The sequence below is a fragment of the Lithobates pipiens genome, unplaced genomic scaffold (genome assembly GCF_037356315.1).
Source record: "Lithobates pipiens isolate NorthernLeopardFrog02 unplaced genomic scaffold, aLitPip1_a1.2 Scaffold_35, whole genome shotgun sequence".
Classification (NCBI taxonomy): Eukaryota; Metazoa; Chordata; class Amphibia; order Anura; family Ranidae; genus Lithobates; species Lithobates pipiens.
The window spans coordinates 18,792,652-18,820,293 of record NW_027507811.1 but is presented as its reverse complement, the minus strand read 5'-3'; the positions used below and the strand labels follow the sequence as shown (position 1 = coordinate 18,820,293).

The following is a 27,642-nucleotide window of genomic DNA, read 5'->3' as shown; positions in this document are numbered from 1 at the left end:
GATCCGCCATTTCGCACAATCTTTTACACCGACCCTACATTTCTCCCCTGTAACTGAATTTGAAAAAGTATGCCTGGAGGGCTCATCTCCGAAGGGCATGATTTCACGTACCTACCAAATTCTAATAGCGGATTCCTCTTTGACGGGTCTGCGGCACGCGTATATGGATAAATGGGACAGGGATTTGGGGGAGGCCGTGCCCTTGGAGACCTGACAGCGGGTCTGGTCACGTGCAGCTAAAAGCTCCGTTTGCACTTTATATAAGGAAAATCAATACAAGGTTATGCTGCATTGGTATCAAACTCCGTCCCTGCTCCATTCTATTTACCCCTCCGCGGACTCCCGCTGTTGGCGCTGCCGTAGTGCAGTTGGGACACTGTTCCATATTTACTGGACTTGTCCACGAGTTGTCCCCTACTGGGAAATGGTTAGGACCTTATTATGTACCATTTTTGAAGCACGAATACCGTTAGACCCCAAGCTGTTTCTCCTGGGCTTACCTCCTGCCACATTATCCCGATCCTCCCAATTCCTGTTAGCCCACGTGCTGACGGCTGGGCGCTGCCTAATTGCCCTAAAATGGAAGAAACGGGAGATTCCTTCACTAGTGGAGTTACACACTAGAATTAGAGACGTCAAGCGTATGGAATACCTTACAGCTTCCCTAAACAACACGCTTGACAAACATAACAAGGTATGGGATCTTTGGGATAAGATGGAGGCACCCGCCTTCTGAGTGTGGAGGGGGAGGGGGCGCGGGGTAGGTGGGTCGGAGGGGCGTCCTTTACTTTGCTTTTCTTTCTTTTGCTTTCCCTTTTCATTTCTTTCTTCTTCTTTATCTAAAAAGGTTTGTTAATTTGACCGGTAGCAGGCTGCAGGAATCTAACCCTCCCGGTAAATGAGTGTTATTGTATTGTAATGCTTGAGCTGATGCAATGCTATATTTTTTGCCTTTGCTTACTGTGGTCTGTGACCGCTTATTTCTACTACCTGTGCCTTAATGTTCCTTCTTTGATTTCTTTGTTTCACTTGAAATTTCAATAAAATGTCAGTTTTCAAAAAAAGAGCAAGCCTTGTTAGACATCAGAGGATTCACACGGGTGAAAGTGCATTTTCATGTTGAGGGAGCGGGAAAGCTTACCTACTGAAAGAACACCTAGCTGAACAGCAGAGAATTCACATGTGTTAGCATCCATGTTCATGTACCAAGTGTGGGAAATCTTTCACTCTGAAAGGAATCGCATTGCACAGAATCCTCATGACTATGGTATTAACCATGGCTTGTTACCTGCTATGCCAATGACCAACCCGCTTACCTCCTAATGACCGCACCACACATAATTGGGGTAAATTGGCTGTAGCAGCCGTTTTATTAACCAAATATATAAATATCCAATAATTAACATATCAATAACCTTTTAAACATAACATACAGCTTTATTAACGATCATGGAGCCTAAGGTCCCAATGGCATAAGTCAGAACCACACCTACTAGTCACTTCTAAGGCCTCCAGTCACGAACCACCGACTCAGAGACAGCTAGCAGGTACCCGTACCAACTGGGAGACGTACCTCAGACAGGTCCCTGAAGGTCCGGCGTTTGCTAGCGCGATGACGTACGACGGGACTAGAAAAAGGAAGTTTAATAGCCAGTAGCCAATAGCTTCCTTTTCGTACTTGCTTCTGAGCATGCGTCATTCTTAGTCCGCCGGACTAGCATACTGACGAACGTATTGTCTGCTGAAACCCAAGTCCGGCGGAAAGATTGGACTGCAAAAATACTTTCTAAGTCCGCCGGACTTTACGCTGAGAAAGTCCGCTGAAGCCCACACACGATCGAATTGTCCGGTGAAATGCCTTTCGGCGGACTAAGTACGCCGGACAATTCGATCGTATGTACACAGCATTCGCCAAACTTTTTTTTTAGATTGGGAAAGATGATGTTACGCTGAGTAAATTGAAACCCAACATGCCGCGCTTCAAAATTGTGCCCGCTCGTGGAATGGTGACAAATTTTTACCCTTAAAAATCTCCATGGGCGATGTTTAAAAAATTCTACAGTTTGCATGTTTTGAGAGAAGCGAGTTACAGAGAAGGTTACAGGGCTAGAATTATTGGATTGGTGCCTTATCAATGGTGTCAGTGGGAGGAATAGTGCCCCATCCTCGGCGTCAGTGGGAAAAATAGTGGCCCATCATTGGTGTTAGTGGGAGCAATAGTGCCCTAACATTGGTGTCAGTGGGAGGAATGGTACCTCAACAATGGTGTGAGCGAGATGATTAGTGCCCTATCATTGGTGTCAGTGGGAGGAATAGTGACCAATCATTTGCTGTATATCAGTGGGAGGAATATTGCCCTTTCTTTGGTGTCAGTAGGAGAAATGGTGCCCCATTGTTGGGGTCAGTGGAAGGATTGGTGCTTCATCAATGGTGTCAGTGGGAGGTATAGTACCTTATATCAGTGTGAAGAACAGAGCCCAAAGGGCCACATTCAGCCACCGTTCAGAGATCTCTGCTCTAGACCCTACAAAATGCGATACGAACCCTTCTCACACTGCTGTTATACTATTCCAGAAAACGTATATTGTCATGGAAGAAACCATCAGCATTCACGTTAGTAGCCTGGAAGTCGCCGGTGAACAAATAAATATTTCAATAGAGAAAAATTCCGCAAATTTGACAAAGTGTGGAGTAGATGGCTCCCCTCCACCCCTACTATCCCAGATTGAGTGAAAGCATTTTTAGTAATTCCTGTAAATAGCATGGTTTAGCTTCTCCTGCTCTTGTGTTCCTGTACATTAGCATACTTGGTTTCTAGTAAGGTTTGCAGACCCTTACCTGATGTATAGTGATCTATGTTAAAAAATTATATGCAAGTGCTGCCCCTTCTATGTCCTAAACCACCTCTACTTATGGACAGGGTGGGGAGGGTCGGGTACACGATGATCCTTGAGTTATTACTCTGAGTGAGGATTGCACAATACTGGTCACATGTTCCTTTTTTGTCCTTATTTTTGCCATACGGCAAATATAGCTAATTTTTCATTGAAGGAGGTTGTCATCTTCGATTTTTATTTTTTCTATTTTGTATGGTTACTATGCGTGTAATGTTGAAAATTTTCAATAAAAAACTATTTAACAAAAAACGAAAATAATAAACTTGGTGAAGCTTTTCTTTCTTTTATAATGTTTTCACCTTCATCAGTTTCTTCTTTTGCCTGGTTATAAATAATAAAATAAAATAATTAAAGTACTACAACACCTTGATTTGATAAGCACTGTATTTTGCATTAGCTTGAAAATGTACAAAAAAAGTTAAAATAAACTATTTTGTCAAAAGTAAAAAGTTGTTTTCCACTGGAACGTGCTCCCTCCAACATGTTTTCTGGGCTCCCCAACACACTTGCCACATGGAGGATGTTCCCAAGTAGAGGGTAGGTGTCAGGGCTGGCTTAGCCCTTCCTTCTCTGGGCTGGCCGCTCAGCTGTCGGCTAATTGCTAGCTCTCTTCTCTTTCCACAGTTACCAGCTGTTCCCGATGATGCTCATCTGACCTACCTATTTAAAGCCTTCCACCTCACTCTTTCATTTGCCTTCACGTTGGTCACATCACTAGGAACCATCTCCTGCTGTTTGTTTCACGACTGGCTTGCTGACATCCCTCCTGGCTTCTATCCTGCTTGCAGTTGCTCTCCTTGGATCCCTGACGTCTGGACTGGCTGATTACCCGATCTGGTTTATCAACTTTGGATTGGCTGACTACCCGATCTGGCTACTGGACTCTGGCTATGCTTGACTACGCTTTTTCCTATTTACCTTTTTATTTTTATTAATAAACAAGTGTGATTTGATTGTACTTCTGTCTCTGTCTGTTTCATGGTTCCTGACAGTAGGCAGCGCAGTCAACCTCTGTTCGCTGATCTCCCCTAGGTAGTAAAACCCGTAAGCAATTTGCATAATGTCACTTTATATTTCAGCTGTCACCTTTCTACTGTGGCTGGGGCGGAAAAAACTGAGCTCCATAATCATTAGTGTTAGTGTAGGAGAGACATCATGGGTCTAATAAACCCCTGATACCTCATCTAAATGAACCTATCGCTATAAATATTCTGTCACATGGGGGGGGGGTTATTAGTTAGTGTGGCTATGTAATAGTAATAAAGTTATAGCCCAACATCAGAAAACCTAAAAACCCTCCCTTGCAGTGGGGCTGCACCCACGTTCCTTGGGTAAGCTGCTCCTTTATGTCCATGGAACTGAATTTTCCCTATCAAATTCTTACCGTGTTCCCTTCTGGACCTTACTCCTACCCCATAGGACCCCATTCTCATAAATCTTGAGGCTGAACCAGAGGCCGTGTTCCGTAACTAGCCTACTTATAACATAGAGAGGGTACCCATGCTGCCATGGAGTCCATCGGGAAAGAAAAATTGCGGTAAGTATTTAATAGGAAATTTTCTGGTTTCCGGACAGACTCTATTGAAGCATATGTTTGGGTAGTGCTGCCCTCTCTCCTACCCCATAAGACTCCACTCCCATGAATTTTGAGGTTGAGCGGCCGCATTCTGTAAGTAGAGGCCGCATTCTGTAAGTAGCCTACTCATGACACTGGGAGGGTACCCATTCTGCCATGGAGTCCATCGGGAAAGGAAAATTACAGTAAGTATTTAATAGGAAATTTTACGGTTTCCTGACAGACTCAATGGCAGCATACATTTGGGAACTAACTAGCCCAAAAAACAAGAGTGAGGTCCCAAAAAAAGTAGGGTTTCAACCATAGAACTTAGTATCTATCCATAAGGCTTCTGTTACCTAACAGTATAAGGAATTTAGTTAGGGCCGGTTCACACAGCGAGCCGCGGCGAGGCGTCTCCGACTTACCTCGCCGCGACTTGCGGGGAGCTCAGCGGCGACTTGCAGAGGACTTCTGCATAGAAGTCAATGCAAGTCGCCCCCGAAGTCGCCCCGAAGTAGTACAGGAACCTTTTTTCTGAGTCGGAGCGACTCGAGTCGCTCCTCTCAGAACGGTTCCATAGTACTGAATGGGGGCGACTTGCGGGAGCGAGGCGAGGCGAGCCGTGTCGCCTCGCCTCGCGTCGCAGTGTGAACCGGCCCTTACACACCACAGTGAGCCAAAACAAACAAAGTTGAAGACATGTCATCCCCCTACAACATTCATGGTGCCTTTTTGCAGGGAGCACACAAAGTCTACACACTTATGGTTGAGTGCATTGTCACTGCTTCCATAGGAACCAGCTCCCACAAGTCATCTTGATAGAGGAGGACAAAAAAGAATGGGGTCTATGCCTCAGCCTCAAAATTTATGGGGTAGGAGCGAGGACAGAGCTACTAAAACGTATGCTGCCATGGAGTCTGTCAGGAAAGCTATTTTATTTACCCAATCTTCCACTCTCCAAGTAGACGGTGCTCCAAAGGTGGAATTTTCCTTGGCATCCTCACATCCAGCATAGGGCCACAGCCCCTGCATCAATCTTAACCGCTTAAGCCCCGGACCAATTTGCAGCCAAAGGACCAAGCCCCTTTTTGCGATTCGGCACTGCGTTGCTTTAACTGACAATTGCGCGGTCGTGCGACGTGGCTCCCAAACAAAATTGGCATCCTTTTTTTCCCACAAATAGAGCTTTCTTTTGATGGTATTTGATCACCTCTGCGGTTTCTATTTTTTGCGCTATAAACAAAAATAGAGCGACAATTTTGAATTTTTTTAATATTTTTCACTTTTTGCTATAATAAATATCCCCAAAAAATATATAAAAAAACTTTTTTTTCCCTCAGTTTAGGCCGATACGTATTCTTCTACATATTTTTGGTTAAAAAAATCGCAATTAGCGATTATTGATTGGTTTGCGCAAAAGTTATAGCGTTTACAAAATAGGGGATAGTTTTATAGCATTTTTATTAATATTTTATTTTTACTAGTAATGGCGGCGATCAGCGATTTTTATTATGACTGCGACATTATGGCGGACACATCGGACATTTTTGACACATTTTTGGGACCATTGTCATTTATACAGCAACCAGTGCTATTTAAATGCACTGATTCCTGTGTAAATGACACTGGCAGTGAAGGAGTTAACCACTAGGGGGCAAGGAGGGGTTATGTGTGACGTTATTTTTTTTTATTGTAGGGGGGCGTGGCCTGGCATGTGATGTCACTGATCGTCTTTCCCTATAACAGGGAACAGACGATCAGTGACAGCCACAGTAGGAAGCACAGGGAGAGGTTTGTTTACACAGACCTCTCCCCGTTCTTCAGCTCTGTGACCCGATCGCGGGACACCAGCGGCGATCGGGTCCGCTGGTCCAGCGGCCACGGTCACAGAGCTCCTGACCCATGGCTGGGCACTTAAAGAGCCACGTACAGATACGTGATTGTGCCCAGCCGTGCCATTCTGCTGACATATATGTGCAGGAGGAGGTCCTTAAGCAGTTAATGACATCAGTAGACCTTACACCATCGGGACATGGAGAAGAAGAGGCTGTGGGGACAAGTTTAACAGTGCAGAGGAGCCTACAGGAATGGAGGAAGTAAAGTAGAAGTACTTTACCTAGTCCGATAGACTTAAAGGAGCAGTTAACGCCTGGAGTATGGGCACAGCCCCACTGCAAGGAAAGATTTTTAGGTTTCCTGAGGTTTAGCTTTAATTTAAAAAAGTTAAAATTTTAAAGGTACACCCAAGCACTTAAACACCCCCTCGAAAAAAGCGCCAAGAGCCAAGCCCTATGTACATGCACATGCAGTAAGTATGTATAATGCCGCGTACACACGATCAGACTATCCAGCGGACTTAGTCTGGCAGACAAACCGCCGGACTGTCCGAACGAGCGGACCTGCCCACACACGGGACTTTTGAGGCCGGACTACCCGCCGTACTTTTGAAATGAACGGACTTGCCCACACACGGAGGAAAGTCAGTTCATTTTGAATGCGGCTCCAGGTAGCCGGGACTAGCGAAGTAAGTCAATGTGGCCACCTTCGGCGGCGAGATTGACACGCCGCTGGCCCCGTCACCTGGTATGGAGTTAACGGGGAAGCCCTACGCACGCTACCCGACCGGTCAGGAAAGGGGGTGGGGACGAGCGAGCGCCCCCCCCCCCCCCCGCTGAGCCGTACCAGGCCGCGTGCCCTCAACATGGGGGGTGTCCCCCACCCCAAAGCACCTTGTCCCCATGTTGATGAGGACAAGGGCCTCTTCCCGACAACCCTGGCCGTTGGTTGTTGGGGTCTGTGGGCGGGGGGCTTATCTAGCTCTTTAACTAGCTGAGGAGCCCGGCTTTCTTCTTCGCCGCCGCCCGGGGTCTTCTTCCGACTTCGGGGGTCTTGCCCCCCTCTTCGGGGGTCTTGTCCCCCTCTTCTGTTCTTCTTGCCGGTCCTCCGCGCCTTCTTCTAGCTCTTTTACAAGCGGTGGCCCAGTCTTCCCCAAAGCACCCCCCCATGTTGAGGGCACGCGGCCTGACACGGCTCAGGAGGGGGGCCGCTCGCTCGTCCCCACCCCCTTTCCTGACCGGCCGGGTAGCGTGCTCGGATAAGGGTCTGATATGGACCTGGGGGGGACCCCCACGCCGTTTTTTTCGGCGTAGGGCTTCCACTTTAACTCCATACCAGGTGACGGGGCCAGCGACACCTCCTTCACCAGTCCCGGCTACCTGGAGCCGCGCTCAAAATGAACGGACTTTTCTCCATGCGGGAAAAGTCAGTTCATTTCAAAAGAATGGCGGACTAGCACACACGCGGCCGTATTTGGTGGAAGACTACTTTCTAAGTCCGCTGGACTTTTGGGTAAAAAAACACACGGCGGACTGGAGTCCATCGGACTTTTCCACCGAATTGTTTGATCGTGTGTACGCAGCATAAGGAGTACTTGCTCCCTCCATAACAGCCACATATACAGAGTAACGGCCCCCATGTACCATAGTAGCCACGTATACAATGTCCCTGCCCCCCCCCCCACCACCACCACAAAGCAGTGAGTCTCTGCCTATTTATTATGTATAGCGAATACTAGAAGGGGGTTGGTTTACTATCAGCAGCATTGGAGATACACTATATTGGAGGCCACAATACTCATACTGTCCAATAGCTGGCAATCTCTCTTCCACTGAGTGGAAAATATGAAGTGGTGTCACACACAGGCAGGAAGTATCAAGTTAGGAAGATGGAGTCTAAGTTTCTCCTTGCTGCGAGGAGTCCTACATGGAGACTAAGGCCGCGTACACACGGGCGGATTGTCTGCCCAACTTAGTCCGCTGAACCGTGTTTCAGCGGACAATCCGCTCGTGTGTGGGCTTCAGCGGACTTTTTCAGCGGACAGTCTGACGGACTTAGTCTTTCGGAATTTCCGTAATTTTGTCCGTCCAAACTTGGTTTTGTCCGTCCAAACTTGGTTTCAGCGGACAGTCCGCTCGTGTGTAGGCAAGTTGGACGGACTAAGTATAGCGCATGCTCAGAAAGGATTTACACGGCCGAAGGTTGCATTGCAGTGTATTGGACGTCGTTTTTCTAGTCCCGTCGTACGTGCTGTACACGTCATCGCGCAAGTTTTCAGCGGACTGTCTGTTCATCGTGTGTGGTCAAGTCCATTCATTCAAAAGTTGAACGGACTGTCTGTCGGATTGTCTGACGAACTTAGTTGGGCAGACAATCCGCCCGTGTGTACGCGGCCTAACAGTGCAGAGCAGAAATGTTGCATCAACATTGAAACTGAAGAGCTGGGGGGCCGTATGATTGCTGAAACAGCTGGTGTTTCTTCTAAACGGACAACTTTACTTGATGATGGGACTGCTGGTAACTGTGATACTTCTGGGACTATGGTGAGGGGGACTGTTGTGCTGGAGGGGAGGAGGGAGGATCAAGTGCTGGGTAATTTACCAAACCCGATTTCAGAGGTTCCTATGCAGTCAGTTAATATTCCTATGTACCTTCCATTAAACCCAGGAATGTGGTACAGCTCAGGTGGGAAGGAGGAAGTATTCCACATTTCAGGAGGGTGGTTGTTGATAAGATCCTAGCCATGGAATTTATGGCGGAGGATATTTATTCTCTTATCTGTCTGGCCGGTTCCTTTGAATATGATTTGTCATTTGTGCGTCCAGAATTGCTGGATCTGTTTTGGGAACGTTTCGAGCATGTATATGGGATCCAGCCAGACTGGAAGGGGCTTGTCCCTATGGTAATCTCACGTCAGCCCTTAATAAAAAATGTGACTATCCTGACAAGGGATGAGGATATACCCCCTGAGGATTTATGAGTCTGGTTGAGGAGAAACTTTGTGCTTGCTAAAAAAGATTTTGGATCATAGAGGAATCTGGACGGGTGGGTGGTCGGTGTCAATGAGGTTGAGTGTGTGTGTGTGGGAATGTGGTCAAACATTTTCCCTCCTCTTCCTTTATTGGTAGAGATAGTATTACCATCTTTTACCCTGGTCAACCTAAGCTGTGCCATAAATGTGGAGTCAAGGGAGATTTCTCCTCTGTCCAGAACAGAAGTGCTCTTTGTGCCAGGGACTGGGGCATCTGGCGAGGGACTGTAACATCATTAAATGTACCCTATGTGATAAGGTTGGTCACCCTTATAGCCAGTGCCCTGAGGCTTTGCATAATAAGCCAGAGCTGGTGGAGGAATTCTTCCGTCTGGATAGAGATAAGACTGGGTTGGCGGAGGTTGTATCAGGGGATCCTAATGTCTCTGTCCCATCAAAATCTGTGAGGCCGGCTGTGGTGTCAGTGTCCCCTCAGTCTGTGGTCTCCCAGTCAGTGTCAGAATGTGTGGTTGTCAAGTCTGTATCTGCACCTATTGTTTCTCCTAGTGTAGTGGAGGATGCTGGACCAGCATGTATGGTGTATGGTGGTGGTGGGTCCTCGGAGTGGCAGAAGTGCGGCTGTAGGTCAGCGGACACCGGAGGGTGGAGTGAAGGATGGATTGGATGATGGTGGGGGGAGGTGGGAAGGGAATGAGAGTGGTTAGTGCAGAATGCAAGGTGAATGATGTGGAAGTCGGGGTGAATGATGTGGGGGGAGGGGTTAATGGAGGGGTTTTGGAATCACATCCTGATGGCGATTAAATCTCAAAATGTTTTTTAGCCTGGATTGTGTTTAAGTTGAGGTTCAGGGTTTGTAGTCTCTTTTTTGTTGTCATTAAAATATATTTCTTTCTATGTTATCTTGTCAGGAAACAGTTTTCTTTACTTGCTGATGTAAGCATGCTTGTTTTTGTTTATTTGTTGTTTATTTTTGTGTTAATATGTTTTTATTAATAAGCTGTATGTTTGTATGTTTTTTTAATAAACAAAAATTTACACTCTAATGTCCCCCCACAGTCACACACCATACCTCCTAACTTTTTGAGACGGGAATGAGGGACACCTATCAGCAAAAGCATGCAGGCATAGGACACACCCCTTGCCACGCCCCCTTAAAGGAGAATTGTACAAAAAATCAAGATAGGTTAAACCCACAAGTGCTTTTTTTTACCACTAATATTCCTTTATATTGGCTTTTGGAATTTACAAATGCAGCAATTTAGAAATCAGATGAAAGGTTTAGAGCTGGAAAACACTTTTTGATAGATAAAAGGTAAATTTTTATATACATCTATATAGATCAGACCAAAATGAGGGACAAATGAGGAGGAATGAGGGACAGAGGGACATTGCTCCAAATCAGGGAAAGTCCATCAAAGTCAGGGACAGTTGGGAGCTATGACACACTGTTATTATTATTATACATTTATATAGCTCTGACATATACCGCAGTGCTGTACAGAGAACACTGAGCCGGTCACATCATTCTCTGTATCAGAAAAGCTAACACTCCAATGTAAAAAATATTTTATGGAAAAACACATCAAGTAAGAAATTAACATGCTACATTTTTCTGCATTTTTTTACGATGGTTACAGGATCTGGTGGTTCTTATTTTTAAGCATTGCCGAGTTATCTTATAATATTCATATATTATTCTCAAGGTGGAGATCTTTTCCAATTTTGTCTAGTGGAACCCAATTCTTGGCGATACATGGAGACACATGAAAGGGGAGGAAGTGATGTCAGCTGCAGACAGGAAGTGGGAAGACAGATGGGAAGTGAAGTGCCTTATGAACAGGAAGTGATGTAGGGATCTAAAAAGGAAGTTCTGGGAGAGCCGTGTGTTGTGAGGGAAATAGAGAGGAGACGTTGCTGGAGCTGATAGCAGAGGAGGTAATAAGATATTATTTTATATTTACACCCAGTAACCCTCCCGTCATGTCCATCCTCTTCCTCCATAGTAACTGTGATGTCATCTCCAACAGATGATGATACACACATGACACATATATAGTATATATGATAATCAATGATTATTTTTTTAAATATATAAAACATTTAAAAGAATTATTGAAAAACACACACATACATAAATATTTTTATTTGTTGCCTATTTACAATTTTGGGTATCATATTTTTATTTTTTCAGGCGCTCATTTGGGAGGTGAGGAGGATTTTGGGAAAGTCACATCATGACATCACTCTTATCTCTCTTAATAAAATACAGACCTGACCGGAGAGGTGAGGAGGATTCCGGGAGGTCACATGACATCACTCTTATCTCTATTAATAAAACGCAGACCTGACCGGAGAGGTGAGGAGGATTCTGGGAAAACACATGACATAATTTTTATCTCTATTTATAAAACACAGACCTGATTGAGGAGGATTCTGGGAGATCATATGATATCACTCTTGCCTCTATTATTAAAACACAGACCTGACCATAGAGGTGAGGAAAATTATGGTAGACGTGACATTAGTATTGCTCCTTCAGCACAGTTTTATTTCATTACAGTGCCTTCACCTCACTCTCTGAAACCCAAGAGAAACAACGAGAAGAAGATTTTAGAAGTCACCAACAAGATCATTGATCTGCTGACAGGAGAGGTGAGCGGTGCCGGGAATTCTGGGACATTATCCAGTAACAGACAAGGGATGTGTCTGGATGGTGACTGTATCATTGTGTGTGTCAGGTTCCTATAAGGTGTCAGGATGTCACTGTCTATTTCTCCATGGAGGAGTGGGAGTATTTAGAAGGACACAAGGATCTCTACAAGGACGTCATGATGGACAATCAGCCGCCCCTCACATCACCGGGTAAGAGGAGACTTTATTGTAAAGGAGAGAGCAGTACGGAGGCTCCACCTAGATCCCCCATCATCTGATAAACACATAGAAACAATGTATTCAGTCAGTGTGTGTGTGTTTCCTACAGATGGATCCAGTAATGGGAACCCACCAGAGAGATGTCCCCGTCCTCTGTCTTCCCGGGATTCCACACAGGAGGATCACACCATCTCTCACCATCATCAGGTGGGTTGAATTAAGCAAATCAAACTCAAACAGAATTCTACGCTATGAGAGGACATTCTTCTGTGTAATCTCTTGCTCTTTTTTACAAACGTATTCTATCATATTTGGGATTTAGGATAAGAAACTGAAAGATATGAAAACTGAGTTTAAAGAGGAAGAAGAAGAGACATTGGTGAGTGGAGCTTGTCAGTCTTTAGGAGAAGCTGGTCCTCCGTATTCCCGGGATTCCACACAGGAGGATCACACCATCCCCCACCATCATCCGGTAAATGGGGGGAAAAACATAAAAAGTGGCTCCAGACTGTATATGATTACCCTCTTCTCTTAGCTCTTGTACACACGGTCGGAGATTCCGACGGAATGTGTCCGATCGGACCGTTTTGTCGGATATTCTGACTGTGTCTGGTCTACATCGGACTGTTTACTCCGACGGACCAAGTTTTCCAACTTGTTGGTAAAATTTTCCGACAAAATGCTCCGATCATGTGTAGAGAATTCCGATCGGACAAAGTGCCACGCGTGCTCAGATCAAATTCCTACACCAAAGCTATTGGCTTCTAGCGTGAACGTAGTCCCGTCGTAACGAAATAACGTCATCACGTCGGATTTTCCGACAACTTTGTCCGACCGTGTGTATACAACAGTTTCGGACAAAATCCGTCAGACAAAATCCGACGGATTTGGTTGTCGGAATCTCCGACCGTGTGTACAAGGGCTTAGACTATTGGTTCTCGAATTTTAAAGTGTGTTGTTTTTTTAGCATGAAGAACAGATGTATGTGAAAGTTGAGTTTAAAGAGGAAGAAGAGGTGATGACTGTGATGGGTTATCAGGAGTCTACGGGGGAAGCTGGGATGATAACAACTAAAGAGGAGGAACCTTCTCTAGATATCAGCACAGGTGAGTAATGAACACTAAATACGGAAACTGTTCAAGTGATGATGATTGAGGATATGTAGACCTTCACATCAGGTAATATGACTTCTGCAAGGACGTCATGATGGACAATCAGCCGCCCCTCACATCACCGGGTAAGAGGAGACTTTATTGTAAAGGAGAGAGCAGTACGGAGGCTCCACCTAGATCCCCCATTCATCTGATAAAAACAGATAATGGGGTTGATTTACTAAAGGCAAATCCACTTTGCACTACAAGTGCACTTGGAAGTGCAGTCTCTGTAGATCTGAGGGGAAGATCTGAAATGAGGAGAAGCTCTGCTGATTTTATCATCCAATCACGTGCAAGCTAAAATGCTGTTTTATTATTTTCCTTGCATGTCCCCCTCGGATCTACAGAGACTGCACTTTCAAGTGCACTTTCAGTGCAGTGGATTTGCCTTTAGTTAATAGTGCCCAATGTATCCAGTCAGTGTGTGTGTATTTCCTACAAATGGACATAGTAATGGGAACCCACCAGAGATACGGTATATGGATATTTTCTTTACAGGGTTAGATAAAATAGGCTTAGAATGGCGGTTGGAGTAGGTTTAGCCGTCGATTTTGATTAAACTTCCACTTTAAGAATGAAATGTACTTAAAGCAGAACCTCACCCAAAATGGGAAGTTCCGGATTATACCCTTCTCCCCCGACCCACCCCCCCCCCCCCCCCCCCCACTCTTCCGCAATTTTTTATTTATTTTTTTGAGGGGAATAGGCGGGTACCTGGTTTTGACTTCCGAGTGGATTGTCGTAGTCCTCAGAAGACTGTGGGACCATTTGCAAAGTGCATTGTGAAGCCGGCTGTAAAGCCAAAATGAGTCACAGCTAACTTCTCTCAGTTAACATGCCGACGCCAGGGACCCGAAGACCAACAAGGAACTGGCCGGGGTGAGGACAGCGCTGGATCCCTGGACAGGTAAGTGAAACCTGGCCGAAGAACCTGGGTTATTTGGGTTACGGCAGAGTTCCTTTCCAAATTTGTCAATTTTCTGTCATATTTCAATTTAACCACATCCACCTCGTGACCCATATTTTTATCCAGCTTCGTGCTTTAAAAAAATCGAAAAAGACCAGACTTGGCCTCACTGTTATGTATATTCTTCTTAGGCCGCGTACACACGCGCGGACTGTTGGCCCAACTTTGTCCGTCCAACAGTTTGAGCGAACAGTCCGCTCAAACTTAGCATGGACGGACATGGCCACACACGACGGACGAACAGTTTGCTGAAACCGTGCGCGATGACGTGAACGGCACGTACGACGGGATGAAAAATACGACGTCCTATACACTGCAATGCAACCTTCCGACGTGGAAATCCTTTCTGAGCATGCGCGAGACTTAGTTGGCCGAACAAGCCTACACACGAGCGAACAGTCCGCTGAAACCTTGTTTCAGCGGACAGTTTTTCGGAATTTCCGTAAGACCTTGTTCGGCCAACTGTCCGCTGAAACTGTCCGCTGAAGCCCCACACACGAGCGGACTGTCCGCCCAAACACTGTTCAGCGGACAAGGTTGGGCGAACAGTCCGCGCGTGTGTACGCGGCCTAAGAGAGGTAATGGGTCTAACTAGACTTCGGTAACCTATAGCCTACTCATGTGTGATATTATATTGCTCTGAATTTCTTTCTAAGCTCAGATCTATTATTAGTTTTGCTATTATTGTAGTTTTATCAGCTGAGGATTTCAGTTTGTTAAACTTTTTGTTCTGCATTGCCCAGACAAGAATGTAGATTTCCTTAATGCTAAGCAATTTTCGATGGCCATAAGCCAGCTTTGCTCCTAAAATGGAGGTGATACCTGAAATGTTAAAGCTACAAAGTGTAATTAGAGGTCTCTGAGGCTCTGTGTGTTCCACTTGAGGCTGTGATTGGTATGAGGTATGTGCAAGAGGCAGGCTTTTTTTGTTTTGTTTTTTTGTATACTAGATGCAGGCTTTGATTGGGGGGGGTGAGGTGACTGAACAAATTTCCCAATACAGTGTGCTGTACTTCTAAATGGCCAAAGGATGGAAACCGACCACGCTAACACAGAACAGCTTCTTTGCTTTGTGTGGTCAGTTTAGAACAAGGAAGAAAGGTGACTGGCTGGATCAACCAGGTACTTCAGATGGAAGACGTTCATGTAAAAGATAGACTATGATCTATGGAATACCTGTATGTGAACTCACACATAGAATAGAAAATAATATTTAGGGTAACATACACTTTGATATTATAGAATTAGCAGATGATATATGGACTCGGTGTGAAGACTTTTCTGGTTGATTTTGGAGGGAGAACAGGAGCCCAGCTGTGAGATCGGCATTTCCACTTATTCCACCGACGGGGAGGAGGAGCCAAAACTCCACTTATTTGTCATCTACTGAGATTTATTCTATTTTTTTTTTACTTCTTTCCAACAGATGGATGTGATGTCAGGAATTCCTCGGAGAGACGTCTTCTATTATCTGCTGATTGTAAGTCAGAAGATAATGTCATCACACAGGATCCTCCAGGAGGAAATCCAAATACACAAAATATACATCACAGACCTTCCTGTCCGGAGACATCAATGGATCCCTCTGATCAGGGGGAATCTTCTCATCAATCACATACTATGATTGGAAATATCCATGTAAGATCTCACACTGCAGATCCATCAACAGATCCTTCTAATCCCGAGGAAACTTCCTCACCCCATGAAGGAGATCACCGAGGTGACCATCTATTCTCATGTTCAGAGTGCGGGAAATCTTTCACTAAAAAAGGCTTCCTTGTTCAGCATCAGAGAATTCACACGGGTGAGCTTCCTTATTCGTGTTCAGAGTGCGGGAAATCTTTCACTAAGAAAGGATTCCTTGTTCAACATCAGAGAATTCACACGGGTGAGCTTCCTTATTCGTGTTCAGAGTGCGGGAAATGTTTCACCCATAAGAGAGCACTTACTAGACACCAGAAACGTCACACAAATGAGTGTACTTTCCCTTGTTCGGAGTGCGGGGAATGTTTTAAACAGAAATGCAACTTTCTTAGACACCTGAAAATGCACAAAGGTGAGCGTCCCCATTCATGTAAGGAGTGCGGGAAATCTTTTTCTCATAAAGGAGACCTTGTTAAACACCAGAGAATTCACACGGGTGAGCGTCCTTATTCTTGTTTAGAGTGTGGAAAGTCTTTTACTCTTAAAGGAAACCTTGTGAAACATCAGAGGATTCACACAAGTGAGCGTCCCTATTCATATTCAGAGCTCGAGAAATCTTTCACTCAGAAAGGAGGCCTTTTTGGACATCAGAGAATGCACGCAGGTGTGCGTCCCTATTCATGCTCAGAGTGCGGGAAAACTTTCACTCAGAAAGAACATTATGATAAACACTTGAGAATTCACACAGGTGAGCGTCCCTACTCATGTTCCGAGTGCGGAAAATCTTTCACTCAGAAAGGAGACCTTGAGAAACACCATAAAATTCACACGGGGGAGCGTCCATATTTGTGTTTAGAGTGCGGGAAATCTTTCACTGAGAAACAAGTACTTCTTAGACACCATAGAATTCACACGGACCAGCGTCCTTATTCCTGTTCGGAGTGTGGGAGATTTTTCACTCAGAAAGGACACCTTGATAAACACCAGAGAAATCACACAAGGGAACATTCATGTTCAGAGTGTGGGAAAACGTTCACTAAAAAAGCAAACCTTGTTCGACACATGAAAATTCACAAGGGCGAACGTCCTTATTCATGTTCAGAGTGCGGGAAATCTTACACACGGACAGGACACCTAATTGAACACCAAAGAATTCACACGGGTTAGCGTGCTTTTTCGTGTACCGAGTGCGGGAAATTTTTCACTCAGAAAGGAGACCTTGCTAGCTGTCGGAGGAGACACACCCCGCACAGCGTCCTCAATGCATTCAGACTGCAGAAAATGTTTTACAGAAGAAAGAAGTCTAATTGGACATCAGAGGGAAAGTAACTGCCAATCCTTTTGACAAATGTATGATGTTTTTTTTACTAGTGGAACTTATGAATTTATAGCACAACTGTAGGAAGAATATATTCAGTTTATAAAGGGATGTGTCCTGGCAAAAGTGATAATAAATTTCTAGGTGGAGTTTGGTGAGTTGAGTCTTCTTCTCTTGGCTTCCTATATTTCTTGAAGACTCCAATGGTGGGAAGTGCCTACTACAGACTCTGTCCTCCACTTGGTGGTATCCTCATTCCTCCTCTTCTTTTTTTTTTTTTTTTTTTTTTTTTTTCAATTTGCATATACTAAAATAAAAATACAACACTGAGAGTGGTAGAACCTGATAATAGGTTTTGGGGGTACGCAAGGATATAAGTATACCAGGAAACCATTTTGACCCCATCAGCCTCAGATTCTTCAAGGAGGCAGAGAGGCCAAAGTGGTGCTCGGTGAACATCACAGTAAATTAGGGGCATAGTTAAAGTATCTGAGTTTTTATGGTGGGGGGGGGGTGGTTTGATACCGATGGTCTCATCCAAACTGTGGCCCGGGAGCCAGATGCAGCCCTTTGCTTGCTTTTATCTGGGGCACTGTTTCATCCACTGACCCCCAAAGAAGGGGCACAATTCCTACCATTGACACTAGGGATGCACCAATTACCACTTTTTTAAGACCGAGTACAAGTACCGATACTTTTTTCCGAGTACTCGCCGATACCGATACTTTTTTTTTTATGTCATGTGACCAGTGGTAGTAATATGCAGCACTGATGAGGCAGTACTGATGGGCTGGCAATGATGATGAGGCACTAAAATGCAGCACTGATGGGCGCCGATAGGTGGCACTGATGATGAGACGTGGACTGGGTCAGTCGTTTTTTTTTTTTTTTTACAACTTTTTTATAATTTTTTACAATTTATATATTTTTTCTTTTTTTATAAGTCCTGTTGGGGGGGGCTTCGGTGAGATATCAGGGGTCCAAGCCCTGACTTCTCCCCTTTGAGACAGAGAAAGGAACTGAGGACACAGATTCCCCAGTCCCTTTCTCAGCAGCCTCAGCTGCACTGAAGGCGACTGATCAGGAGACAGCGGCTCCTCTCCATTCATAAACTGAAGCATCATAAACACAGTTTAAGATGCTCAGTTATGAATGGAGACTCGGTGAGCACTGACTCATTCAGAAAAGGAAGGAGCCTGTAAATGACATATTTACCAGCTCCTTCCTCCACTCTCCATCCTGACAGATCCAGGATGAGAGGGGGGACTGGAAGAGGATCCGCAGAGAGCGAGGAGCACAGGGAGGAGAACCTGGAGAGAGCGTGGAGCACACGGGGGAGCTGGAGGAAGACCCCAGAAGCAGGAGGAGGACACGGGACGATCTGTGTGGTGGTGGGGGGGGGGAAGCACCATTCTCCATGTATAGCTTTCAATGACAGCCATGGGAGGAGGAGAAGCGGCTGTCAGATGCTTTATTGAAAGCTATACATTGAGATGGATGCTTTTACCTCCCCCCCACCGCCGCACTGATCACCTGTGAGGCTGCCTGCCCCCTGCTATGCTGAGGATGCCTGGCACGATACAACAGATATCGGATCAAGCATCGGAGCATTTGCATAAGTACTCATGCGAAAGCTTGGTATTGGCACCGATGTTAGTATTGGTATCGGTGCAACCCTAATTGACCCCAATGATGGGGCATAATTCCTCCCACTGACACCAACAAAGGGGCACAATTTCTCTCAATGACTCCAATGATGGGGCACAATCGCTCATAAAGACACCAACAATTTGGCACATTGACACCAACGATGGGGCACAACTACTTTCAAAGACGCCAACAATTGGGTCCAATGACACCAATGATGGGGCACAATTTCTCCCAATGACACCAAGATAGTGCACAATTCCTCCCAATGGCACTAAAGATGGGGCATTGTTTTTTTCCCACTGATGTCAGGACCTTTTCTACTCCCAGTGGCCACAGTCTGGCCCCCCTAAAGTCTGAGGGATTGTAAACTGGACCCTTGTTTTAGAAATGTTTGGAGACCCCTGTTCTATACCCATAGGATTTCAATTCTAGTAATACAGTCTTCATATGAACCAGTACTGGGCTACTCCAATACTTAGCTAGCTATGTATATTGTAAAAATTGAGGCTAACAAACTGGCAATTGTAACAGCAGGTGTGTAACAAACATGGGTAACATATTAACAATAATGAGAATATATGGGGCCACAAATCAGCAATTATGAAAATACAAGGGCAACTGTTTTAATACAGAGGACAAAATGAGCAGTGGTAGCAATACACGGGCAATAAAATGCAGACACGATAAATGGAATTGGGTCTGCCTACTATTTTTCTATTCTGCTGAACAGCATGTATATGGATCTAGCCTACTGGATGCAGTAATATTCACTATAAGAATGTACTAACCCATTGGATCCAATCTGCTTTGCCTCGCTTCATCGTTGGTAAGTAACGGGCTTTCTATGTAGGTGGTCAGTACAAAAAGACATCCTTAAATTGCTGGTGAAAGAATGTCCTTTGCACTGGTGGCCAATTGGGTAAAAACACAGTGATAGTCACATTTTATATTTTTTGCCGCAGTAAACACATAGGGAGGAGCTGACAGGAGAAGGTACTACAAACATTGAGGAGAGAATTGTCAGAAAATGTAGTATGGACGGTGGAGGAACAGAAAATACAGTGGATGGTTGGGGAAGAGCTGTCAGAGAATGTAGTGTGGATGATGGAGGAGAGCTGTCAGAGAATGTAGTGTGGATGATGGAGGAGAGCTGTCTGAGAATGTAGTGTGGATGGTGGAGGAGAGCTGTCGGAGAATGTAGTGTGGATGGTGGAGGAGAGCTGTCGGAGAATGTAGTGTGGATGGTGGGAGGAGAGCTGTCGGAGAATGTAGTGTGGATGGTGGAGGAGATCTGTCGGAGAATGTAGTGTGGATGGTGGGAGGAGAGCTGTCGGAGAATGTAGTGTGGATGATGGAGGAGAGCTGTCTGAGAATGTAGTGTGGATGGTGGAGCAGAGCTGTCGGAGAATGTAGTGTGGATGGTGGAGGAGAGCTGTCGGAGAATGTAGTGTGGATGGTGGGAGGACAGCTGTCGGAGAATGTAGTGTGGATGGTGGAGGAGATCTGTCGGAGAATGTAGTGTGGATGGTGGGAGGAGAGCTGTCGGAGAATGTAGTGTGGATGGTGGGAGGAGAGCTGTCGGAGAATGTAGCGTGGATGGTGGAGGAGAGCTGTTGGAGAATGTAGTGTGGATGGTGGAGGAGAGCTGTCGGAGAATGTAGTGTGGATGGTGGAGGAGAGCTGTCGGAGAATGTAGCGTGGATGGTGGGAGGAGAGCTGTCGGAGAATGTAGTGTGGATGGTGGAGGAGATCTGTCGGAGAATGTAGTGTGGATGGTGGAGGAGAGCTGTCGGAGAATGTAGTGTGGATGGTGGGAGGAGAGCTGTCAGAGAATGTAGTGTGGATGGTGGGAGGAGAGCTGTCAGAGAATGTAGTGTGGATGGTGGGAGGAGATCTGTCAGAGAATGTAGTGTGGATGGCGGGAGGAGATCTGTCAGAGAATGTAGTGTGGATGGTGGAGAAGAGCAGTCAGAGAATGTTGTGTGGATGGTTGCAGCTAAGCCTTAAACCTTGTACACACAATCGGATTTTTGTCTGGGAATTGTGTGATGACAGACTGAAACCTGACCGGTAATACGCTCCATCAGTTGGCCAACTTTCCGCCAACAAATGTTGGATGGCAGGCCAGTAAATTTTCAGCGGACAACAGTCTGTTATCAGATTTTTTGGACAAAAGTCCAAAGTACAAACATGCATGCTCAGAATCAATGCTAACCAAACACAACATTAGCAGAAGGTGCCCAAAGGGTGGCGCTCAAGAGCTGAAATTCCTTGTAGTACATCAATACGTTCATGTTTGTTGGCCGACAATTGTGTACCATTTGTATGCAAGACAAGTTCCTGGCACATGCCCTTTGGACAAAAGTCTGATGCTTTGTCTGCCGAAAATTTGATCGTGTGTGAGGCTTAACTCTGAAGTTGCCTTTTTTTCCATCAAGGTAACTTATTATTGAGGTATAAATGGGGAGATGTAAGGTTTTGGATGTTTCCATGGGGTGGCAGGACCTGTGCCTGATTAATATCTATGGGCCTCAGACAAAGTGGAACAGGCAATACTCTTCATGAAGACCAAACCTTCTCTTTTTTACTGCCCAGCAAGTTGTATCCGGTGTTGATTTCAACACCGTCATTAAGACTAAGGAAACAAAAGATACCGGCGGTAGGCTGGACTGTGACTAGTTATTTCACTTTAAAAACAGCCTGAGAGGCGGGTCTGGTTGATGTGCACATTGATTGCTGCCCAGACAACACAGGGTTCACTTTTCAGCAAGCTGATAGTCAAAGTAGAATACAGTTTTTTTTGTTTTGTTTTTTAAGGGGGAACTCTTCCAAACACTGTATTCTGTCTCTGACTTTAAATAACCCTGATAAACCACCTAGGGGAGGATTACCCGAAAGCTGAATTTGGCACTCCTGGACAATGAAAAGGTAAGTCAATCAATCCTTTGAGGATTTGTTTCACACCTGGGCACAGGACTTTTGAAGCAGTAAGTCAGAGTGATGGGAGCTTACAAAACAAAGGATTGTTGGCTTTTTGAAGGTCATAGGGGGAAATAAACATCTTGACAAGTACGCCACCTAACAGCGTATCAAGGAAGGTTGATAGGCTTGTTTCAAATAATGAAGATCTCGGAGGTTAAACTCTTGCTCTGGAAATGTCAATATGACAGGCATACCTGTTTGCATTTCTGGTAAGGGTTGGTAGTGATATTTCTCATAATTCCTCTCCAGAACCAAACACGGTAGAGTAGTTAAGATGGTTGTAGGCCTGCTTGACAGTAAGGGTTCCTTGAGAAAGTCCAAGTCCGGGACCCTGGAAACCACCAGGTCATATTATGCTAACCTTCTGGGTGGGAGGAACCTAGATCAGGGAAGCATATCAAGTTTTCTGGACTCGACTCTAGGATTGGCAAATATGAGTTTGATAGAGGACATCACTGCAGATGAGGAGTAGTGATGGACGAACTTCCGACGGGACGTTTTGCAAATGCGGACCGCAAACGCGGCCGATAGTTCGCGAACCACAAAGTTTGCGGCGGGCTCCATTGACTTCAATGGCAGGCGAACTTTGAAAACCTACAGGTCATATTTTCAGCCACAAAATAATTACTAGCTGTGCACACATAGTCCCACCACATGGCCACTGACATAACACATGTATGAAGTGAATCTGGGATCGACAACTACAAGCATTCTTTTTTTATATGGGAAATTCTGACAGTTCAGGACTCCGGAGCGCATGAAGGCAATGGAGGAGAGGAAAGGTCAGGATAGGCTATGCAGAGGGTGCAGGAGATGATCACCAGCACCGTGATATAGAGCACTGACACCAGCACCGTGATAGAGTGCACTGACACCAGCACCGTGATATAGAGCACTAACACCAGCACCGTGAAAGAGAGCACTGACACCAGCACGGTGATAGAGTGCACTGATACCAGCACCGTGATAGTGTGCACTGACACCAGCACCGTGATAGAGTGCACTGACACCAGCACCGTGATATAGGGCACTGACACCAGCACCGTGATATAGAGCACTGACACCAGCACCGTGATATAGAGCACTGACACCAGCACCGTGATAGAGTGCACTGACACCAGCACCGTGAAAGAGAGCACTGACACCAGCATGGTGATATAGAGCACTGACACCAGCACTGTGATAGACTGCACTGATACCAGCACCGTGATAGTGTGCACTGACACCAGCACCGTGATATAGAGCACTGACACCAGCACCGTGATATAGAGCACTGACACCAGCACCGTAATAGAGAGCACTGACACCAGCACCGTGATAGAGTGCACTGACACCAGCACCGTGATAGAGTGCACTGACACCAGCACCGTGATATAGAGCACTGACACCAGCGCCGTGATAGACAGCACTGACACCAGCGCCGTGATAGACAGCACTGACACCAGCACAGTGATAGGGAGCACTGACACCAGTGCCGTGATAGAGAGCACTGACACCAGCGCCGTGACAGAGTGCACTGACACCAGCATCATGATAGAGTGCACTGATACCAGCACCGTGATAGAGAGTACTGACACCAGCACCATGATAGAGAGCACTGACACCAGCACCATGATAGAGAGCACTGACACCAGCACCATGATAGAGTGCACTGACACCAGCACCGTGATAGAGAGCACTGACACCAGCACCGTGATAGAAAGCACTGACACCAGCGCCGTGATATAGAGCACTGACACCAGCACCGTGATAGAGTGCACTGACACCAGCACCGTGATAGAGTGCACTGACACCAGCAGCATGATAGAGAGCACTAGCACCAGCACCATGATAGAGTGCACTGACACCAGCACCGTGATATGGAGCACTGACACCAGCACCGTGATAGAGTGCACTGACACCAGCACCGTGAGAGCACTGACACCAGCACCGTGATAGAGAGCACTGACACCAGCACCGAGATAGAGAGTACTGACAGCAGCACTGATACCAGCAACTCGCTGCTGGGCCCCAAAAATATGACACCACTCAACCTCTTCAAACAGGAGGGTACGGGCATATAGTATGGTGTGATTTGCAGACTGTACCTCAGTCCCTACACTGATAAAGGACTGCTGCAGAATAGGGTAGTAATCTGCAGCACAGCCCTGCACCAGCACCCTATATATTGTACACCTATACCAATCCTTACAAGGACCTTTGTGGACCTAGTAGCTAGTGATTTGCAGACTGTCCCTCAGTCCCTACACTGATAAAGGACTGCTGCAGAATAGGGTAGCAGTCAGCAGCCCTGCACCAGCACCCTATAAATTTTACACCTATACCAGTCCTTACAAGGACCTTTGTGGACCTAGTAGCTAGTGATTTGCAGACTGTCACTCAGTCCCTACACTGATAAAGCACTTCTGCAGAATAGGGCAGCAATCTGCAGCAAAGCCCTGCACCAGCACCCTATATATTGTACACCTATACCAGTCCTTAAAAGGACCTTTGTGGACCTAGTAGCTAGTGATTTGCAGACTGTCCCTCAGTCCCTACACTGATAAAGGACTTCTGCAGTATAGGGCAGAAATCTGCAGCACAGCCCTGCACCAGCACCCTATATATTATACACCTATACCAGTCCTTACAAGGAACTTTGTGGACCTAGTAGCTAGTGATTTGCAGACTTTCCTTTAGTCCCTACACTGATAAAGGACTGCTGCAGAATAGGGCAGTAATCTGCAGCACAGCCCTGCACCAGCACCCTATATATTGTACACCTATACCAGTCCTTACAAGGACCTTTGTGGACCTAGTAGCTAGTGATTTGCAAACTGCCCCTCAGTCCCTACACTGATAAAGGACTGCTGCAGAATAGGGCAGTAATCTGCAGCACAGCCCTGCACCAGCACCCTATATATTGTACACCTATACCAGTCCTTACAAGGACCTTTGTGGACCTAGTAGCTAGTGATTTGCAAACTGCCCCTCAGTCCCTACACTGATAAAGGACTGCTGCAGAATAGGGCAGTAATTAGGGTTGCCACCTTTTCTTCAAGTCAAACCCGAACACTTTAGCGGCACACAGCAATTTATTTTTATAGTAGAAACTATACATATATTTTGCTATTAAATAACATTTCTAATCATATGGCATTAATAACAAGAGTTCCCCTTTACATCAGAGTCCACAGAGTTCCCCTTTTACATCTCAACTTGCAGAGTTCCCTTTCCCTGTAAGGGGAGACTCTGCAGACTCTGATGTAAGGGAGAAATCTGGGGACTCTAACATAAGGAATGCTCTGGAAACCCTGATTTAAGGGGGAACACTAAGAACTCTGATGTACGGAGAGGACTTTGATGTAAGGGGGAACACTGTGCCCTTTGGTGTAAAGGGGAACTCTGATGTAAAGGGTTCTCTGAGAACCCTGGTTTACCTAAGTGTACTCTCTCAGTGGCAGGAGAGAGAAGGGGGGAGACTTCAGACACAGACAGGGATGGATGGGGAGCTCACTCACCCCTTGGCAGTCAGCACCTCTCATCCAGATGTATCTGAGGCTGCTGGACTTCTAATTAAGAGTGTAAGAGGTACAGATCAAGCCCTCTCTCCTCTCCTGTCTGTATGTGTGTTTGGGGGGGGGGGGGGGGGGTGCTGGCTTTAGGCAGTGTGAAAGAGGGTGTAACAGACACTCTCAGCTTAGATGTCTGCAGCCAGTAACCTTGCTGGGAAGCCATGGTCCAGTCTGAATAATGTGTCCGGGTTTCAGGCAGTCTGAAACCTGGACGCATGGTTCCAAACCCGAACTGTCCGGGTGAATCCTGGACAGGTGGTAACCCTAGCAGTAATCTGCAGCACAGCCCTGCACCAGCACCTTATATATTGTACACCTATACCAGTCCTTACAAGGACCTTTGTGGACCTAGTAGCTAGAGATTTGCAGACTGTCCCTCAGTCCCTACACTGATAAAGGACTGCTGCAGTATAGGGCAGTAATCTGCAGCACAGCCCTGCACCAGCACCCTATATATTGTACACCTATACCAGTCCTTACAAGGACCTTTGTGGACCTAGTAGCTAGTAATTTGCAGACTGTCCCTCAGTCTCTACAGTGATAAAGGACTGCTGCAGAATAGGGCAGCAGTCAGCAGCAGTGCACCAGCACCCTATATATTGTACACCTATACCAGTCCTTACAAGGACCTTTGTGGACCTACTAGTAGCTAGTGATTTGCAGACTGTCCCTCAGTCCCTACACTGATAAAGGACTGCTGCAGAATAGGGCAGTAATCTGCAGCACAGCCCTGCACCAGCACCCTATATTTTGTACAGCTATACCAGTCCTTACAAGGACCTTTGTGGACCTAGTAGCTAGTGATTTGCAGACTGTCCCTCAGTCCCTAAACTGATAAAGGACTGCTGCAGAATAAGGCAGTAATCTGCAGCACAGCCCTGCACCAGCACCTTATATATTGTACACCTATACCAGTCCTTACAAGGACCTTTGTGGACCTAGTAGCTAGTGATTTGCAGACTGTCCCTCAGTCCCTACACTGATAAAGGACTGCTGCAGAATAGGGCAGCAGTCAGCAGCAGTGCACCAGCACCCTATATATTGTACACCTATACCAGTCCTTACAAGGACCTTTGTGGACCTAGTAGCTAGTGATTTTCAGACTGTCCCTCAGTCCCTACACTGATAAAGGACTGCTGCAGAATAGGGCAGTAATCTGCAGCACAGCCGTGCACCAGCACCCTATATATTGTACACCTATACCAGTCCTTACAAGGACCTTTGTGGACCTAGTAGCTAGTGATGTGCAGACTGTCCCTCAGTCCCTACACTGATAAAGGACTGCTGCAGAATAGGACAGCAGTCAGCAGCAGTGCACCAGCACCCTATATATTGTACACCTATACCAGTCCATACAAGGACCTTTGTGGACCTAGTAGCTAGTGATTTGCAGACTGTCTCTCAGTCCCTACACTGATAAAAGACAGCTGCAGAATAGGGCAGCAGTCAAGTATAATATTCTTTCTATATTTGGAAGAAAGTATATTATACGTGTACAACCCTATATACTGTACACCTATACCAGTCCTTAAAAGGACCTTTGTGGACCTAATAGTAATAACTAGTGATTAAACTGACAGTCCCTGCTGCACACAGCATCCTGTCCCTCCCTGCACTGACAAAAGACAGGCAGCTGCAATCACCACCACAGCAGTGCACTCAACCCTGTATACTGTACACCTATACCAGTCCTTAAAAGGACCTTTGTGGACCTAATAGTAATAGCTAGTGATTAAACTGACTGTCCCTGCTCCACACAGTGTCCTGTCCCTACACTGACAAAAGACAGCTGCAGAATCAGTCAGCAGTGCACTCAGCAATCAGAACGAACAGCAATGCACCAGAACCCTATATACTGTACACCTATACCAGTCCTTAAAAGGTCTATTGATAAGGTAGGGGGAATGTCCAATTGTCCATGTGCTTAAATGTCTCAATTGGCTGTCCTGTACCCCATGATGGATGTGTCATCATGGGTCAAATTTCTTTCACATTGTAAACACATATGTCCGCCGGGCGAACAGCGGCAATAGTCCGCCGACCGGGCGAATCGCGAACACACAAAATTCGCCGCAAACCGACCGCTGGGCGAACAGTTCGGCCATCCCTATTGCCTGGTCCAGACGCACTGACAGCTGAGTTTGATCAGCACTTTAATTTTACTCTGGCCCCATATTTGGTGAAAGTTTATAAAGGCTGTCTGGAAGAGGTTTCACCCT

At 46.0% G+C, this 27,642-nt stretch overlaps 2 protein-coding genes across 2 annotated transcripts in view; both read left to right on the top strand.

The window, feature by feature from the left end:
- The window catches only part of LOC143955402 (uncharacterized), a 37,259-nt gene extending 19,873 nt beyond the window's left edge, over positions 1 to 17,386 (top strand). Inside the window, exons 10-15 of the mRNA XM_077465456.1 lie at positions 11,844 to 11,935; positions 12,004 to 12,145; positions 12,264 to 12,361; positions 12,477 to 12,626; positions 13,122 to 13,260; positions 15,702 to 17,386. Of these exons, the coding sequence (XP_077321582.1) occupies positions 11,844 to 11,935; positions 12,004 to 12,145; positions 12,264 to 12,361; positions 12,477 to 12,626; positions 13,122 to 13,260; positions 15,702 to 17,086 (2,006 nt within the window). The 3' untranslated portion in view covers positions 17,087 to 17,386. The remainder of the gene's footprint in view (positions 1 to 11,843; positions 11,936 to 12,003; positions 12,146 to 12,263; positions 12,362 to 12,476; positions 12,627 to 13,121; positions 13,261 to 15,701) is intronic.
- LOC143955184 (uncharacterized) overlaps positions 1 to 27,642 on the top strand; it is a 230,861-nt gene that overhangs the window by 37,690 nt on the left and 165,529 nt on the right. The gene's annotated exons all lie outside the window — the stretch shown is intronic.